A 19,642-nucleotide genomic window follows, 5' to 3' on the forward strand; every position below is an offset into this window, starting at 1 on the left:
CCGCACCTTAGGCAGTTACACTACATGGATATAACATCACCAAGGAAAAAGCACTTAACTGGCTATTGAGCGGCGAAGAAAGGAGGGCTGTTCCTGAGGGGATGTTTTATATGGTGGACTCTGGTTGGACTGTTGAAACTAGAAAAACAAAGGCTCATTGGATTTGTAGTCTTTATTGTTTTGATATAAGGTTGGTTTTTGGCTGCTGAGCAATAAAATGGAGAAAGTTATTGCATAATCTGAGCCTCCAGTCCTGACATAGAATCTGATACTTATTGCCCCCTTAGCCACATGCTTTGAAAGGGGTCTCTCAGCTCACCAATATTGAGCTTGTTTAACCTCTTCCTTGATGAGAAACCAAAGCTTCTGCATTGCAAATGTCTTTCCCTTGGTGTTTGCATCCAGTCCTTCATGCTTCCCGTAGCATGTGAAACTGCTGCAAGACCGAGTGCCGGAGAGTGCTTTGAACGTTCAATCTCAAAGTATATATAACACATATAGAGCAGGGTTCTAAAGACAACATTAAGTAGCAAGCAGCTGAACAGGGGCTTCGAGATGCCCTCCCTCTTCATGTTCGTCAAAGACCGAGCAGTTTGCAGAAACAGGTTTTCTAAGCATGATGAATGCACACTGTACTGCTATGCTGCATATAGTAGATTGTTGTTACAGGTGTTCTAGCTTACGAGCTCTCACCAGCTCTACCCGACAGAAAATCAATAGTAGGGATAAATGAACTGGCCAAGACATAGCCTGGAAGAGAATAAATACAACAAAGAAAACACTCTCAAGGAAAACCCTCTCCAGCCACGCATTTAAAAATGGAACAGCTTCTTCTGCGTGGCAGACTTACTCAGTTTCCATTGCAGTTAAGGAAGGAGCTTCTGACTCTCCTCTTCTCATCTATCACTTATGGGGGCTTCCATAAGAAATAACCTTGTTCTGTGGGTTACAAAAAAAAGTTATTATTGACCTACAGAGGGATGTCTCCCTTGTAGTCATTGGTGTTTTCATTTTTTATATTTTGCTACTGCTGATGTTGGTGATGTATATTTGTGAGCGAGCACCCTTAAATAGTTTGTTGTTCAGTTCCTTGCCCAAAAACATTTTCTGACCATTGGGGAAATTCTGAGTCTGATGGGCATGGCAGTTGTTTTTACAGTTTATTGTATGTTTGACTGTATGTACGCAGGGCCTTTGTAAGACATCAGTGTTGTACATGATAGAAAGAGCTCAAATTAATTGTAAGTCTATAGATTATCGGGAGCATTCTTTATTATTAGTCATGAGTAAGGAGTACAGTAGGTTTTACTTATTGTGGGCAAGATCTTCTTAAAGTAAATGTTTAGGCCTTTCCTTGAAGTGGAGGAGATATTGTCTGTCGATACGCAGACAGACTGCTTAATGCCTATTTGTTTTTAAGATGTTTTATTCAGTACAGCTGCTTGTTACTCATTCATATGTATGTATTTTATTTTTACGACTTCGGTAAATTAATTTTTTTATTTTAAATTTTAAGTCTCAGATCCCAGATTGAAAAAGAGGAGACGATCCCCGGTTCTGGGTACTTCAAACCTGTGGTTGAGGAGCAGGCTGTCCCCCTTCCCTCAAGAATTACAGAGACACTTTTTTAAGGAGGAACCTGAGGACTGTGCCATTCTTCCAGGCCTGGATAAACCATCTGGAAAACGCAAATTCAAAACTAAGCACCTTGGCGACAACACAGATGAGGATGTAAAGGTATGTTTACTGAGAAAATGGGTTTAAGTTAAAAAGAAGCATTCTGGCAAGTGACTGAGGGTTAGGTTAATTTTATTGTTGTTCTTAATTACTATTTGTGTAGTGCACATCCTGTATTAGTATGTTATAACAGAGCACACTGTTGTCTGGATTATGACTTCCTAAAACTTTGTGTGCTGTTTTATTGAGTTGTGAGTTATGGTTGGTGAGATTAGAGAGCTATGCCAAGCTGTTTGTATATTTCCTCAGTTGGGATGAGAACCCATTGCCCAGGAAATTAATATGTATTTTAAGTATAATATTACTGTCCTGTTAGTTCTGGATATAAATATATATTCTTGTTATTACAGCCCCTTATTTTTTATTTCAAATATTGTTGTCCAACAAACACACCATATTAAATTCCTTAACCCTTTACAACACATTCCTATGTGTCACAAGACTCTACTCTTCATTTGTTCTGTTTATTCTATAAGTTTGCAGAAGTAAAAACCTGTTCAAGGCATTTGTGCTGATGATACACATGCTTTGCATGAGTTCGCCATCTAGTGTTGGGCTTGGATGATTGCAAGTTGTTTATGTTCTAATTCGTTTACTTCAAGTCACAAGACTGTGTGGCTGCTCCTATTGGTAATACTGTGCATGGTCATTGATGCCATTTTCAGATTGTCTTTTTTTTTTTGCGCCAACAGGTTCAGATGTAATCTCTCGCTCTCTGGTTCAGGGCTCCCTTCGGTTCTCTAGTAGATCTCCACTCGAGGGTATTGTCTCGATCGCGTAGTTTCATTGCGTCTGAGCGATCCCCCTTCTTTTTAGTGGGTCTTCGACTCGTTTCCTCGGCTTACCTTTCAATACTTCCAACGTCCTTTGTAGAATGACCTGCTAATGGAACGAACTCCATTCCACTTCTGTCTGAAGTATCACTCTAAGTATCCCCATACAGACAAACATCTGTTTGCAACCTATGCCTCTCGCCCGAGAGGAAAGCTCTGAGGCCTGCAAGTCTTTCAGATTAAAAAAAACTCTTCGAGAACGACTTGCTCCACGCCAAGAAATGCAGCGTAGGCATGCAGGTGATGTACCGTACATCTTTGGTCGACAACTGGAGGAAGACAAAGAAGCTTCGGCAGCACAAGAGTAATCATTATCGATCCATGATTCGGAGTCCCATTCTGACCAGGACTCGGCCACCCTTCAGCCGGCACACAGCATCAGACATTGTGTACTTTTACCCCTGATCCAAAGCCCAAAACATCACTTTCAGTCTCCCTCTTCCTCGACCACTGGCTGTTAAGGCTGGTTCGCCGCTGGCAGTCGTCTGCTGCCTCCAGACTACACCATACTTCCTTTCATACTTGAGGTTCACTATCCACGTGCCCAAGTTACTCTGACTCCTTCTCAGACGCTCCCCTTTAGTAGAGATGTCCTGCACACGATCCAGTTTCGTGCCTTTCCCTTGGAAAATCCTGGACATTCAGGTTATGATCCTGATCTGTCAACCTCGGTCCAGGATTTCAGTGAGGTAGACTCCGAGACTGCTGCGATTGATGGCCTCCTGCATCCTGGTGGTCAAGCAAGCCAGCTAGCATGCAGGCTCTGCTGTGGGCTCTGAAGTCCCAGTGGGCCGAACATCAAGGGATCCTCTCTGACCAAGTTCAGATTTCGGAGGAGACAGTGAAAGGTCTGCAGTGGTAGCTACTGCACTGCGATTGGGTGAGAGGCAGGCCCCTCTCCCTTCACCACCCAGAGCTGACCGTGGTGACAGAAGAGTTACTTATGGGCTGGGATGGCTGCTTAGGAGAGGTGGAGATCAGAGGCCTATGGTCTCCGGTGGAGTCTCGGCTCTATATCAGCTCTTTGGAGCTGAGGGCTATCCGCACAGAACACCCTCCTGCCTGTCCATCAAGGGGAGGCTCATACAGGTGTTCACAGACAGCGACGGCACCAGGTCTTACTGCAACAAACAGAGCTCGGGCAGGGCACGGGTGTTACACTACCTACGCGGCGCCCGGAGGGACATTGAACCAGTGGCGCACCACCCTTGATAAAATCGACCGCCCGAGAAGCCATGGAGGAGTGAGCGGCTAACCGGCAGCAAAGAAGCTCAGAGAAAACAGGACAAGGCTTTCCGAAAGCTTTTCCGGGGGCTTTTTGGACTTTTCTTGGGCACCCGGCATTACTCTGCAGTGAGCATTGGGTGGGAGAAGCTGCGATTTGGGCTTGAACTGGTCCTGATTGCAGCGACCGACGTGGGGTCTCTCCTGCAGCTACCCGGGCATTCGGCAGAGAATGGGTCCTGGCAGCGACCGGGGTCGTTTCTCTATCTACCCCCGGAGTTCCGTATCAGTGTCCCGGAGCACAGTGAAGTGGTAGGTGGGAGTGAGAAGGGAGATTTGGTAGGCTGCCTCCTATCATCGCCCTGGTCGGGGGGCAGTGAGTGTGTCTGCCCTGCTCCCTGCTTCCTCATACTACCTAGTCCGGCGTACAGGAATAGAGGCATAGAAGCAAACTGGAAAGGCAGCGGTGAGCTGGAGGTCCCATCGACTGCTTTAGCACAAGCGCGGTAGCGGACGAGCGTGTTTCCCCTTCAGGGACTGTTCTTGGCTACAACTTGGCTACAACTGGCCTACACCTGCCTACACCGACCAACGACTCAGAGTGACTGCAAGTGGATATCATTGCGTTCCATTTTGCCTAAACCACTCCCACAATTCCATTAGTGGTATCACCTGTGAGGGAGATAGTATGGCAGGCAGTCGCCTTCTGTCAGAGCCTGCCCCATAAACGATGATGCTGTTGACAGTTTGTTTTCTGTTGGCTTACAAATAAGATACTTCCCGGTTCTCCTGCGAATCTGCTAATCCCCCGAGGTGGAACTGAGGAGCCGCAGCTTTGGCTTTCTCAATCTAATTTACCTGGTGCCACTTAGAGGAGGGCTTGCAGTTTTAGGCGCTTCAGTTCATTCGCCGTGAGGACAAGGGCCATCAATCCAGCTTCCCGGTCTCTTCAGCTGTGAGAGGAACGGCGTTCAGAGACAGGGACTACATGCTCCAGCATCTTTTGCTTGCTTGCTTGGCACCCGCCTCTGACGCCGCCGCCAGGAGGCAGTACCTCAGCGCCCCTGATTTCTCCAATTTCTCGCAGTGCGGGACGTGTGCGGGTGGCGCCCGGGCAAAGTCCATCATCGCCAAAAGGAGGCAAGCAAGGTCCCTGGTGCAGGCTTTGGAGCTTGTGTGCAGGTACTGTTGGCCTTGGGATTTATCTGTTTTTATTCCCCTAGATGGACACATGTTTAAGGATTGTATTGTCATCTGTCCACGCTCAGTGTCATCTGCCTGATGGTTTAAGAGTGCTTATGTTATTTATATAAAATCGGGCCAAGAATTTATCGTAAGAGCCAGGATTTTACATTGCATTTTGCACCTTAGTGCCCCTATTGTGACCAACTGTTTTTTTAAAAAAAATGCTGTTATCTTTAATATGACAATCACTCACATGATAAGTATTTAGTATTTTTTAAAGTCCTGAGGAATATTTTTAATTTGCTATTTGTGCTGCTTGTTGTAATTTATTTGTATTTTGCGCATTCCATTATGCACTAGTCACTTTATCTTTATAAGCAGATCTGCACTTCATAAAGGTCTTGAGTAAACAAACTTGAATGCCCAGAAGTTGCTAAACATGAATAAGCGGAAATTAAATCCAGGGAAAAGTGTGGCGGGGACTTTAGATGCCTTTTTAATGAGGGCTGAGTTTGTCCTCATTAAAGAAATTAAATCGACAGAACGCAGGTTATCCCTGGAGCCTCACATTTCGCAAGGCAGGTTTTCTCCAACTCCTGCTTCTCCTAACGCTCTGTCAGGGTTTAATCAGGACATATCTCCATCACGGCTGAGCCAGTCGCCACTCGCTGTCCCAGCAACACTGATTAACTCCGTCTCCTGTACATCTATGGAGCAGGAATCTTGCCCTGATAAAACGAAATCGAGAACTAGAGGGCAGAAAGCTCAAATAAAATCTAACCGCATTAATGAATCCCCTGTTGTAATAAGGAAGAACCGGGGAACAACGAAATCAAATAAATCCGTATAGGGCACATCCGGGAGGAAAGAGCTAGTTGCTCCTACAAGTGTTATTGGTGAGGGCAATCTTAGTTCCCCGAATCAGAACAGGGCAGGGCAGGGCAACTAATTGTCAGTACGTTGGAGGGGGACTTTTGGGGCAGGCTTGAAACCATGCTGACTTCCTTATTAGACCCCATCTTTCAAAAAATAAGCTTAGTAGAAGACAGGCTGTCTAAATTAGAAAGGACGATGGTTTATACTCCGTCGGTTATTCCAACAGTAAGTACAAATATGCCCAAAGCTCAAATAGTCAAGGAAGGGGAAAGAGCTGGGCAGAAAGGAGCAGAGGTAGCCCAGAGTGTGAGGCAAACAGCAAATAGTGAGGCACTAGATAAGAATAGTTCTAATGGTTTAAGGCCCACCAGTATAGATATTTCAGCTTCTACACAGCAGCCATCTTTAAGAATAGAGTCCCCTATGCCTCAGAGGGATAAGAGATCTGAGCCCTCCAGATGCTGACTCTTCCAACTATTGATCTCCCACCTGAATCCACTCCATATGTTGTGATTTTGGGAAATGTTCCTGCTCTCCCCAATGGGAAGAGTGAAGATTATGGGCAGCTGTTAAATAAAATAAACCATTGGTTCACATATAATACCACCTTGGGCGATCATGTATCTAAAAACATACTTATGGCTCGCAGGGTTAGCTGGATTGGGAGCTCACGTAAACGGGGGACAGGCGACTGTATTATCATAAATTTTGATAACCCTTTCACCGCAGGCCGTATTTTTTCTAGGGACTGCAGTCTCACCCCTTTAGTGGGTTTTGTCATTAAGGCTTTACCCTTGGGCTATTTTTACAGGCCACTTTCCTATGGGGACATGACCATAGATGGCCATGGGGTACCCCATCGTGGTGGCTGTTCAACAAGAATACTCCCTAGACACCAGTCCATTCCCTTGGTCCAACCACTGCTAGAATTAGATAGGCAATTTGGTACTGGCCATATAGTGGCATCAAACAATAGATTTGCTGCCTTAACAGGCATGGAGGAATGCGATTGACTGCGGGATCCCATACTTATTGGGCCTGAGCCGGTCGTACCTCTTCAGGCTCTAGGGGCGGTAGTTGTGGAGCTCCCAGTGTTGAGTTTGAATAATTTCCTATCCTGGAATATAGCAGGGTTTGCAACTAAGCTTCCGGATCCAAGGTGGGTGTCTTATGTCAAGCAATTTATGGTAATTAGCCTTCAGGAAACGTGGTTGGTGGATTGCGACCTGTTCCTGTAGGGCTACAAGGCCTTTTTCGTCCCAGCCAGACCCTCTGTGAGTGGGAGACCAAAGGGCGGACTAGTCACATACATTTCTGTGGCTATTGATTGCAAGCTGCAGGTGATGTCCACCACACATCCAGGAATATTGGCATTATCGGCCCGAAGGGGGGACATTAGTTGGGGAATTGTTAACTTTTACAATTCTTTTTCTTCCCCGCATGAGGCTAGTAACATAGTTGCCCTGGGAGTAACCATAAAACAATCCCTAGGCCCAAGTCTTCATAACCTTTTGGTCTCTGGCGATTTTAATATACATCCCTGTGGTGAGCCAACAACATTGTGTATTTCTGAGCTGGGTTGTCCCCGTATGAAGGGTTTTCACTTTGAACATACCGCTCAAGGAGAGTTGTTGAATACCATGATAAATGAACTAGATTTGGTGGCTACAATGATTTTAACTGACCCGCGCACTAACTTTACAGTGCCCACCTTCAAAGGACACGGGAGGGGATCTTTTATTGACTTTATTTTAATTTCGTCCTCCTTACAATTTTTTATCAATAATTTTAATATTGCAGAAAGTGAATTTAGTGATCATAACCCCTTAACTCTTCACATGACAGGTCCACTTTCAGCAAAATTTGGGGATGCTCCAAGTAAGGGCGTACTGAGACCAACAGATGGGAAGCGCAGATTAAAATGGTCTCAGGTATCCCCAGAAATATTTTATAACAAGGTTAAAATAGCATGTGCTGATGAACTGTCCCTATGCACAATGGAGTGGTATCTTCCAAAAGTGATCCTTGGTGCATTCGAGTCTATTTCACAAAAAGTGGCTGAATTGTTATGCGCCCCAGCCAGAGGTCAAACCTTGTCTGGTCCTAGATGGTTTGATTCCCATTGCTCTAAAGCAGCCAAGAGGTTGAGGGAAGTCCTGTCATCAAAACCTAGAATTCAATCGGAAGTCTCCAACTGTCGCACGGAATACAAGGTAGCCCTTGCTAAGAGGAGGGGAGCATTAAAGGAAGAAGCGTGGAAGGAATTGATCGATTCCAGCAATCTCAGAAATAGCTCGAGGTTTCTGGAGTGTTGTGAACAGGACCCTGTTTGACCATGAAGGGGGGCGGTGGGGGGCTCAGCTCACACATTACTGAGGAGGAGTGGGTACTTCATTTTAAAACTATGTTTGATTGCCCGTCTGAACTTAGCTGCAGGAACTCCCAGGACAGGAAGGACCCAGAATTAACATTTGAGAAGGGTGAGATCCTGGAAGGTATCACAGGATTATCTGTTGGTAAAGCGCCTGGTCCTGACGGGTTCCCCCTGGACTTATTTAAGTCAGACCCCTCCTTTTGGGCGCCGATACTGGTGGCAGTTTTTAATGCTGCAGCAAAGAATGGTTGTCCCCAGTCTTGGGCAACCTCTACCATAGTTCCTGTTTTTAAAAAGGGCGATAGAAATAGTACCCACTGCTATAGAATAATTTCGCTCATTGACTCAGTGGTTAAAGTCGTGGGACGGGTCCTACCACTATGGCAGTCCATGAGGACAATGGGAGTGGAGAACAGTATTGTCAATTTTCTGGAGGCCCTGCACATGTCAACTAAAGCTAATGTCAGGTTCTCACAGGATTTGCAGGTCACAAGGGATTTTAATATCAAAAAGGGAGTCCAGCAGGGTTGTATTTTGGCCCCTTTTTTATTTAATTTTTATATTAATGAACTGGACAGTGTACTTAGGGCAACGGGAGTTGATTACCCAAGTGTAGGACGGCGAGGGATTCCCGTCCTGTTATATGCAGACGACGCCGTCCTCATATCCAGGACTGAATTGGGTCTGCAATCGCTTTTAACTGCCTTCTCCAGATTCATGACTGACCGGGATTTGGCAATTAATAATTCCAAGTCGTATGTCATGCAAGTGGGGCAATTGGGGAAAAAGAACTTCCAGTTTAGTGTAGGTGATTCCAAGATCCCCCACTCAAATGTATTTTCCTATTTAGGGGTCCTCTTTGATGACCAGCTCAAATGGAGCCCCCTATTATAGAAGAAAAAAGGGGATCTGGCCAGGGTTAATTCAGCAATTTTTAATTTTGCATCCAAAATAGGGAAGAAACCAACAGGAGCTATGCTGCAAGTGTATCCGGCCAAAAGCCTGGCCATAGCTTCTTATGGCAGTGAAATTTGGGATACACTATTGCAGAAACCTTACAGATAGCGGAGAATGATTTTATGAAACGCTTACTATGTGTTCCCCGTGGCACATCTAATTTAGTGGTCCACGAGGAACTGGGGGTTCCCTATTTAAGTGACGCACTTGCCTTGCGACCCCTGATTTTCTGGCTAAAATGTTGGTTAAATAAAGATCTTTCTCTCACCCACCTGATCCTAAGAGAATGCTTGTCTCTGGACAACTCGGCTTGTATTTTGTGGCTGAGATTTATTAAAAAAAAGTCTTGATGGGTTCGGGCGGGGGGACTTCTTTGCCAACCCTGATGTTATTACAAAGAAAGATGTGGATTCAACCAAATTAGCCTTTTTGTCACTGAGGAAAATGGAAAGGGAAGCTAAGGAGGTGTTGAAACCTAGTGTGCGGATGTATATAATGCTTAAAACAACCCCCATGACGGAACCCTACCTCATGGGGTCTCTGTCCACACATGAGAAATTTTTGTTAACCAGGTTGCGGTTGAACCTTTTTCATCTTTTGCTCGCCAGACCCAAGGGTTTTAATAGAGGTCAAGAGATCGCGCCCTGCGGCTGCGACGGTCAGTCTCCGCAGGATACGTTGCACTTCCTGTTTTTATGTAAAATATATGAAATTCAGCGTAAACGCTTTCTGGTTCCTATTTTAAAAAGAATGAACTTTAGACAGGCTCGACCGGCACTTATTGAAAGAGGACTGTATATTTTTTATAGTAGGGTTTTTAAAAGCCACTGTTAAATCTAGGAGTTATATGGATGTGTAAAGAGTATTTCCTCAGGCTCTTCTTATTTATTTATTTCATGTAATTTTAATTGTGGTATTGGTTGTTATCTTAATTTATGCATTTTTATTGAAATTGTTTTATGTGAATGCAACTTTTATGGTTTGAAAGCAAAAACCGAAAAGTTTTTCTGATCTGATCATTTTCGACCGAAAAAACTGCTAACGATCCGCTACTGCAAAAATGGCCATGGCGCACACTGAAAATCTAAATCGGAAGCCCCGCCCTCTGGCTCGGCTCCGACAGTTCAGCCTGCAGCAGGGGCCTCCACCTTCTCCATATACGGGCCTACAACTCCTTAATTTTCGGTTTCGGCATGAAACAAAAACATGTTATTTCATACCCAACCACAGCTCGTCCTCAGTCGAGGTTTCCTACACCAAAATGTTTCACTTTAGGATCGAAAACTCCACCGGAGCCGATCCTCTGCGTGATGCAGGAATGACTCGATCCGAAGCAGAAAACACTCCAGATTCAACCTGGCACTAAGAAAATGGTGCTTCAGCCTGAAAAATTTCACTCTTCTAAAAAAACAATTGACTTTTGAAGAGGCTTTGGATATTTCCCTACTTCCTCCATAGAAGAAGAAGGATGCTGCAGCTAGCCCTATACACATCCCTATTACATCACAATCCACTAGCATCACCACCATCCACTCCACCACCTCACTCACCAGCTTTTTCTGAGACCGGTGATATATCTCTTCACTCACCTATAGTAGAAGATTAGGATTCTTATATCACAAAATATATACCCAGGGGATGCCTTGGATGACTAAAATGTCGAACCACAAGATGATATGGACCCTGATCTATATCCCAACCGACCATCACCAAAGACGATGCTTCTGAATGTCAGGATTTAATATCAAAGACAGCAGCTTTCCACCAGGTCGCCTTACATAAAGACCTTCAGGTGTTCACAAAACTGATGGCAGTGGTAGCAGCACTCCTTTGGAGGTCAGGGTGGCCAGTCTCCCTCTACCTCGACCACTGGCTGTTAAGTCGGACTCGCCCCTGGCAGTCGTCTGCTGCCTCCAGACTACACCATACTTCCTTTCATACTTGAGGTTCACTATCCACGTGTCCAAGTTACTCCGACTCCTTCTCAGACGCTCCCCTTTAGTAGAGATGTTCTGCACGCGATCCAGTTTCGTGCCTTTCCCTTGGAAAATCCTGGACATTCAGGTTATGATCCTGATCTGTCAACCTCGGCCCAGGATTTCAGTGAGGTAGACTCTGAGACTGCTGCGATTGATGGCCTCCTGCATCCTGGTGGTCAAGCAAGCCAGCTAGCATATCCAGGCTCTGCTGTGGGCTCTGAAGTCCCAGTGGGCCGATCCTCTCTGACCAAGTTCAGATTTCGGAGGAGACAGTGAAAGGTCTGCAGTGGTAGTTACTGCACTGCAATTGGGTGAGAGGCAGGAGCCACCCAGAGCTGACCGTGGTGACAGACAAGTTACTTATGGGCTGGGATGGCTGCTTAGGAGAGGTGGAGATCAGAGGCCTATGGTCTCCGGTGGAGTCTCGGCTCTATATCAGCTCTTTGGAGCTGAGGGCTATCCGCACAGAACGCCCTCCTGCCTGTCCATCAAGGGGAGGCTCATACAGGTGCTCACAGACAGCACCAGGTCTTACTGCAAAAAACAGGGTGGGTGTGGTCACAGACCCTATGCCAGGAGGCCTTGCGCTTCTGGAAATGGCTGGACTGTCAAGGGATCTTTCTCATGGTGACTCACCTTTGAGGCTCATTGAATACCTAGGTGGACAAAGTCACACGTCGTTTGCCTAGCAGATCACAAGTGGCGGTTACACTCATTTTTTGGCGCAAGGTCTCTTGTGCAAATGGGGAGAAACTTGTCTTTATCTGTTTGCCACTACCGAGAACATACAATGTCAGCACTTCTGTGCTTTGGAGTTTCCAAGGAGTCTCATGTGTGAGTGATACTCAGGGCTCTGGCACATCTTTCCGCCGATGCCACTTCTACCCCGAGTTTTCAAGGAAGATCAGAATCGACCGGGCCAAGTCATCTTAGTAGCTCGGACTTGGCACAGAGAGTATGGTATCCAGAACTCCTGGGCTTGAGTATCTATCCACCTGATCAGGCTGCCCCTCCTCTAGGATCTGCTGTTGCACCATCAGGGCTGGGTTCTCCACCCTGGCTTTCACAATCTCCAGATTCATGCATGGAGTCTGAGCAGCTCCAGCTGAATGCTGTAATCTCCCTCTGGAGGTAGTTGATGTCATCTTGGCAGCCAGGCATCACTTTACAAAGACTGTGTGTGTCTCTCGCTGGGACAAGTTAGTGGTTTTGTGCAGCACACTCCAAATTGACCCACTCCAGGACCAATTGTCTGATGTCCTGTTGTTTGTTCTATCCCTTGCCCAGGAAGACCTTGCTTTGGGCACAGGTCAAATCTAACTTTTTTGGCCTTTCATTGATTGCCTGCTCACCCTTCCTTTTTTAAATCACAGTTTGTCTGAGGTTTTTGAAAGGGTTGCTGCAACTGTTTCCCCCACTTCTCCTTTTGCGATGCCCCAATAGGACCTCAATATCATTCTTACTGATGTGATGTGTATTCCATTTGAGCCTCTCCACAACTGTCCCCTACGGTTCCTCACCATCCAAACTATGTTCCTGGGTTTACGTTTTTTTTTATTGGTTTCTCAAAAACATGTACAAATGGTACATAACACAACCAAACCCAAAGTTGCTGCTGAACGCATATAGAGATGATTTGTCAATAAACAATGGCAGTCGGATTTAAACTGTAGGTAAAGGAAACCCACCGTGCGTTAGGTCCAGGGGGCCACCACCATACCTATACATTTCCCAAGCAAGCCCAGAACTCTCTTCTCTGTCTGGATCCTCCCACTTCACACCTCATCTTCCTCAGTCCACTGATCTCATATCTTTTCAAATTTCAGAGGACAATCCTGCACCTAGTAGATCGTTTCCTACACCCACTGGCACCTCTCCATATTGGCACTGCACTGCCCTAATGCCACACCACTTCCTTCCTGGCCTCTGCCAGTTCCACATTGCAGAGCGAAAGTATGCATCTATTTAGAGTCACCTCACGCCAAATGCCCAAGCAGACCAACTGGGGCGTGAGCACCAGGGTCTCCCCTGCCTCCCCTGTGAGCCTACCCTGAGGGTACCTCTGCCTAGTTCCACACCCATCTCAAATTCCTCCGACTGTACTCCGTTCAGTCTCACTCACGCTGTCAGCCTGTAGTAAAAAAACCGCACCCCCGCCCGGAACCAAGGGCCAAAGCCCATGCGCTCAAGGAGGGCCAACAGGCACAGCCACTCCAGGGAGTTAAACGCCTTCTTGGTGTCCAGTGTCTGTACTAAGCCTCTGAGCCAGGCAGCCAAAGAGTCTTCACAGATTGTAGTGCATAGACATATGCAGCATAAAAAACAATTGATCCGGAACCCTCATCTATCAATTGCGATAGGCGAGTCACCAAAACTTAAGCAAACAGCTCGGTTTCCACATTTAGTAGGAAAATCGGCCTATATGAGGTGCAGTGCTCCAGGGGCTTCCCGGGTTTATGAATCAGTAATACCGACTGCCGAAGATCCCAGGAGAGTTCGCCCTTCGACCGAGCCTCACAACACAGAGCATGCAATGGCCTGAGCACCTTACTCTTCACACACTTGAAAAACTCTTCAGGGAAACCATTAGGACCAGGGTCTTTCCCACTTTTCAGCTGGACCAGGGCTTTGACAATTTCTCTCTCCATGATCTCAACCTTGAGTGAGTCCAGAGCCTCCATGCCCATTCAAGGCACCTGGAGATCATGCACAAACCCCTGCATACCCTCCATCTCCTCTGGCGAAAGGCAAGAAGTATAGAGACTGCGAAGATAGCAAGCAAAAGTCTGGGCTATCGCCATAGGCGTTTCTGCCATCCCCATCTTCTATGGTACAAACTGTCGGAATCTAGCACTGGCCCTCCTTGTTCCTGGCCAGCCAGGCCAGCAGCTTTCCCACCTTACTCCCTGTCTCATAGAGCCTGCTCTGCCGTGCCCGGTATAGGGTCCTCTCCTTCTAGTGAACAAGCTGCCTATATTACTCCCTCAACTGAGCTAAACACCGGGCTCACTCCAGGTCTGCCTGCTCCACAGTCATCCTCCCCATCTACAGCTTCCTCTCCAGCTCCAACACCTTTCGATTTCTCTTCCTATTCTTTCCCGCCACATGCACATTTGGCTGACCAGCGACCACCGTCTTGTTTGGCTTTGTGATTACTGTCCCCTGAGGACAGAACTCCTCATTCTCCCAGAAGTACTGGCTCGACACCTCCGCAATGCAGTGGCGTGTATCCCAGTCTTTCAGCATCCATGGGTCCAAACGCCAGCCAGCGCTGTGACGGGGCCCAGAAGCCCACAGCTCCGTAGCAATCGGGGAATGATACAAAATACCCCATGTCAAGTAGGCGGTGTTTCTGTACCTGAAACGCTGTGGCCAAGCATGACACGCCACAGGTCCTCCAACCCCATGACCCCAGAAAGGAGCAAAGTCTTGGGTCATTCCTGGGTTCCCAACCCCTCCACCGTCTGGACCATGCGATCCACATCTCCATGCAGGGTCAGACACACAAGCTGGCGGTTTTAGGCTAAGGGATGGGGCGGATATAGGTTAAGTGAAGGGGCGGGTTTAGGCCAAGGGAATCGGCGGTTTTAGGTTAAGGGGAGAAGTGGTTTTAGGTTATGGGAAGGGGCAGTTTTAGGTTAAGAGACGGGCGGGTTTAGGCTAAGTGAAGGGGCGGTTTTAGGGCTAAGGGATGGGGCGTATTTAGGGCTAAGGGTGTGGATGGCGATTTTTAACACTGCCATACCTGAGGCACAGTGGCGACCATGAGGCAAGAGCAACAAGCACCTTCCCTGACTCGGTTGGCAGTTGAGGCATGGACCACAGACTGTCCTGGAGTTGGCCCCACAGCCAGACCTGCCAGCGAAACCTACAGACATCAGTGAGATCTGGGGCATTTTGTTGTTTTTAAATGTTAGGTAGCACAATATGTGCATCATGGTGATGTACTTTGTTCGAGAAACTGGTGTCATAATACCAGCTTCGAGCTAGTGCTTCGTTACTAGTCTTCGGCATAATGGCTTTCGTTCTACCGTCATACATACGGCACAGTATCTGAGCTTCTACAGCACCAGCCGGCAGTGACTTCGCAGCTGGCCCTGCAATCACGGCCCTGACGGACACTATGGGCCTCAAAGCTCCCCAACAACACCCTAAGTGCCCCCCGTCCACCAGGCAGTGACGGGCACATGGCGCTGGAGGGAAACTTCCTTACAACGAAGGCTTTATTACAAAAACCTTTAGAATGAAAGCAGTATCACAACCGCATGATTAATACGCCCTTCTTTATGCCGAATCGTTCACTATAACGAAGCTGGCAAGTTTAGGCTAAGTGAAGGGGTGGTTTTAGGTTAAGCTAAGGGGCGTGTTTAGGCCAAGGGAAGGGGCAGTTTTAGGTTAAGAGGAGGGGTGGTTTTAGGGCTAAGGGATGGGGCGTATTTAGGGCTAAGGGTCTGTAGGGCGATTTTTAGGGCTAAGGATATGGATGAGTTTAGGGGTAAGGGTATGAGGGTATTTAAGGGTATGGGTTGAGATAATTGCCCAAAACACTTGGCGCCATCCCTGAGGCACAGTGGCGACCATGAGGCAGGAGCAACAAGCACTTTCCCTGACTGACTGAGGCATGGACCACAGATTGCCCTGGAGTCCCCCCACAGCCAGACCTGCCGGCGAAACCTACAGACATCAGTGAGATCCGGGGCATTCGTTGTTTTTAAATGTTAGGTAGCACAATATGTGCGTTGTGCTGATGTACTTTGTTCGAGAAACTGGTGTCATTCCAGCTTCAAACTTGCGCTTCGGTACTGGTATTCGGCATTATGGCTTTCGTTCTACCGTCATACATACAGCGCAGAATCTGAGCTTCTACAGCACCAGCGGGCGGTGACTTTGGAGCTCCAGACTAAGTGTCCGAATCCATTGCCGTCTATGCCACGCCCCTCTAATGTTCCTAGTTGTCATCCCTTTGGCATGGAATGTGCTGACCTTCAGTCTTTATGTTTATCCACCATACACCACTTGCTTTCTTGATAAACTGGTTCTGCAAACTAGAGCATCCTGATCACCGAAAGTTGTCGTTGCTCCACGCCAGTCAAACCATCACCCTGCTGGTGTTCAATGCTCCTCCTCCTCGCTGTAAGGAGGAGGTGAGAATCTGTCGCTTGAACCATAAAAGAACACTTAGTTTTTTATAAATCAGTCATATCTGAGACCACTGGGTGGATGATCCACTCTTTGTTGGGTTTGCCGGAACAGAAAAAGACAAGGCATACCATCTTGCACTGGATCGTGCTCTGCTTTAAGATCTGCTACACATTGGCTAGAAAGCAGCCTTAAGGACTGCGTGCTCATTTTACCAGGGCCAAAGCTGCTACCACTGCATTAGCACAAGGAGTCCCTATCATAGACATATTCCAGGCAGCTACATGGGCGACCCTCCATACGTTCACAAATCAATTTTGTATGGATAGCAAGGTCTGCCGAGTCCGGCAATTTGCCTGCTCGGTTGACTAGGACTATTTGGTTTGAGTCCATTCACAGCCCACATCCAATTAGGTACTACTTTGATGTCTATTCAATAGGTGAGGAATCTATGGCTAGAAGCCTCTATCTGAAAATCAAGTTACTTCTGGTAGAGACTCTATCAAAGTGCAGATTCCTTACCAACCCTCTCATCCTCCCTGTTCTGTGATTGGACTCTACACTTTAACAAGATCCGAAGTCTAGTAATCTGCCCTCTGGTCTCTCAATTTGCTTTTGAGGCTCCACATCTGGGGGCGCAGACAGTCTCGAAAGCAACTGACGTCAGCACCCAGGTTGGCGCCCATATAGGCCAGCACTTCACTTCTGTAGTGGAACGGTGTCAGTGGGTAGCCACATGATGCCACCTTCCTGCTTGCAGAGGTACTATGAAAAAGCTCCCAGATCCAGTCTAACACCTAGGGAATAGTCAACAGTGTAGTGATCTGCCGCTACATAGTCTCTACCAGAAAGAGCGTTATCGGAGGTAAGTAACTTGTTCTGGCTGTTTCTCAGGCACAGCCTCAGGGGAAAGCGATGTGTGTCACAGCAGGTAGCAATGACGCTGACTCCAAACAGGAGTACCCAAAACAAGGGCACATTGAAGTTTGAGATCTTGCCACCTGGCTGTCCTCCGCCTTCCTGAAGCAGTAATTGTGGACATGCGAAAGGGCAGGCCCTGCCTAGAAACTTACTGACTGTAAATTACAGAAACTTTAGTCCCACCCCTAACATCCACCAAATGGCGGTGCTCAGGCTGGACTAAATCAACAGTCATTTGCTAAGAAGGACTGCATTGAGCTTCTAAGGTTAGTCCTGTCTCCTTCCTCCCTCACCTCTGTGTCTGGTTCTCCAGCCTCCAGCCACTGGAATGTAATCAGTAGACTTCCACTGTCTGGGAGGTCCACCCTCCATCTTATGCCAGGGTATGTGTGGGGCCATCCAAATGGGGTTCCACAGGTCCCAGTACTTTGACTCCCAGAGCCCTCTGAGTCTTAACCACCACACGTGGCACATACACACACTTGACACGCACACAGAATGTCAGTGCAAGAATCTTGGGCTCCCGTACAAGCAGAACTCTACACAATAGGAGTCTGCAGATTAGACTCCCCTTTGATACTGAAAAAAGGTCTGGTCATAATATTAATTCACAAATCTTTATATGCAGCCAACGACACTTTGTGACACTAGTCTTATGCCATCTATGAGGGCACACTTGTTGCGCTCTTCCACATCACAGAACAAGTTCTGGACCTCCTGCTACCAGGCAGGCCTAGTCCTTTGTACCCACACTAAATTGGTGTGCCTATAGGGCCAAATAAAGTCAGGATACCAGATTCACATGCAGTTGGGCACTCAAGGCAGGGGTGATTGCTAGTTTAACCTGCATCGAACATTCCTGTCCCAACACCATAGCAAGGTTTTGCCTTTGCCTATTATTTTTCCCCTGTCATTTAGCACTGAAGCTCAAGGGCTCATTACACAGTCCCTCTCTCCTGTCAGAGCTTAATTCAAGGTGTGGATCATTGACTTCCCTGCCCAATCCACTGACCGAGCCCCATCTTAATCTTCCTTCTCTTTTGGCTAGGATCTTCCTTTACACTGCATGCATTACAACACCTCTTGCTGCTTCACCAGGTCAAGCCTTATTAGCAGGCTGTAAGGAAATGCCTCTTTTTGTATGGTCACCCCCAAGGTTTTCGACTGATGCTGCTTGTTTTTCGATTTTAAGTGTGCGCTGAGACTGACTAACCAGACCTCAGTGCCTGTGCCCTTACCCTTAAAGTCATATGTCGAGTTAGTTTTTACCCAGTTAGCTGACTTAACTTACTTGTAAGGCCCTAGTAAATGGTACCCAGGGTACCCGAGGCCTGTAAGTTATAGAGTTCTCCTGGGATTACAGCACTGGTTGTGCTACCCTGGATGGGACATAAGTAAAACAAGACTCCAACACCGCCATTTGTCAGGCTAATAGAGCAGTTTTAAATGTTGGCCCGACTTTGCCACTTAATGCAATGACAAAGCCAGACTTTCTACTGGTATATGGGTAAGTCACCCCTATGGCAGGCCTATCGAGTCCTAATGCAGGGTGCCACATATCCCACGGGCGAAACATGTACTTTTACATGTTCTGAGATATGTGAAAATATTGTTTTTACTGTGGAAAAGCTTAGTCGCCCAAGTGGCAAGTGCAGAGTTACACTGTGAACCCTCAGCTGTGCTGACACTGGAACAGCGTAACCAAAGTGTGTCATCCAAGGAGTCAAACATCTGGCTACACTGATCCCAACTTGATCTTCAGGTTCAAATTAACGTAACAAATTACAGTGGGCAGCTTTAGCAAAGTTGCCACTTTGTTGCCTTCAGTCTCCTGTGCCCATACTGGTTGCACAGGATGCTGTCGCAAAGGCCGCTTTCTGCCCTCCTGGGGAGATTTGCTAACCACTCCTAGGAAAGGATTTAATAGGGGCCTACTCTGGAAGGAGGTATTACCTCCTTCTGCAGGAAATCACATAGGTGTTGGCCCAAAAGGTGAGCTTCAGAGGTGCTTTTGAAGGGCAAATGTGTAACACTTGGGAGAGGGTCTTCTCTATCATTCAGGCAGACAGGCTGACACTTGAGACAGGAGATGGGAAACAAGTTGCCAAACCGTTTTTGCAGGTGCATGTATCCCCCTTGGTAGCCACACCTCTTGGTTGGGTTAGGAAGCTCCACATGCTGGAAGAGGAGTCCTGCCAAATTCTAAGTGTGCAGAATGAACCATCCAGCGAGGCCCACATGCTACACTTCTCAGGAAGTGGTCATCAGGTGGAAGGGGACCTGGTAACCCATTGGCTTCCAACCGCATTCTACCCTGAGGGCATTTTCTACGCATAAAGGCAGCCCAGGGTCCCCAAACTCAGATTTCAACTAAATTGGAAGAGGACCTAAGAAGAACTGCCCGACTGCACCATGGA

General features: G+C 47.1%; 1 protein-coding gene across 15 annotated transcripts in view; it reads left to right on the forward strand.

The window, feature by feature from the left end:
• Positions 1-19,642, forward strand: part of BCORL1 (BCL6 corepressor like 1) — a 1,042,621-nt gene that overhangs the window by 892,258 nt on the left and 130,721 nt on the right. For all 15 annotated transcript variants that reach the window (XM_085607780.1, XM_085607776.1, XM_085607781.1 and 12 more), the window contains one exon: positions 1,517-1,737. In XM_085607780.1, coding sequence (XP_085463906.1) covers positions 1,517-1,737 — 221 coding nt within the window. The remainder of the gene's footprint in view (positions 1-1,516; positions 1,738-19,642) is intronic.

This window comes from Triturus cristatus, chromosome 5_2, assembly GCF_964204655.1.
Source record: "Triturus cristatus chromosome 5_2, aTriCri1.1, whole genome shotgun sequence".
In the NCBI taxonomy this organism is placed as follows: Eukaryota; Metazoa; Chordata; class Amphibia; order Caudata; family Salamandridae; genus Triturus; species Triturus cristatus.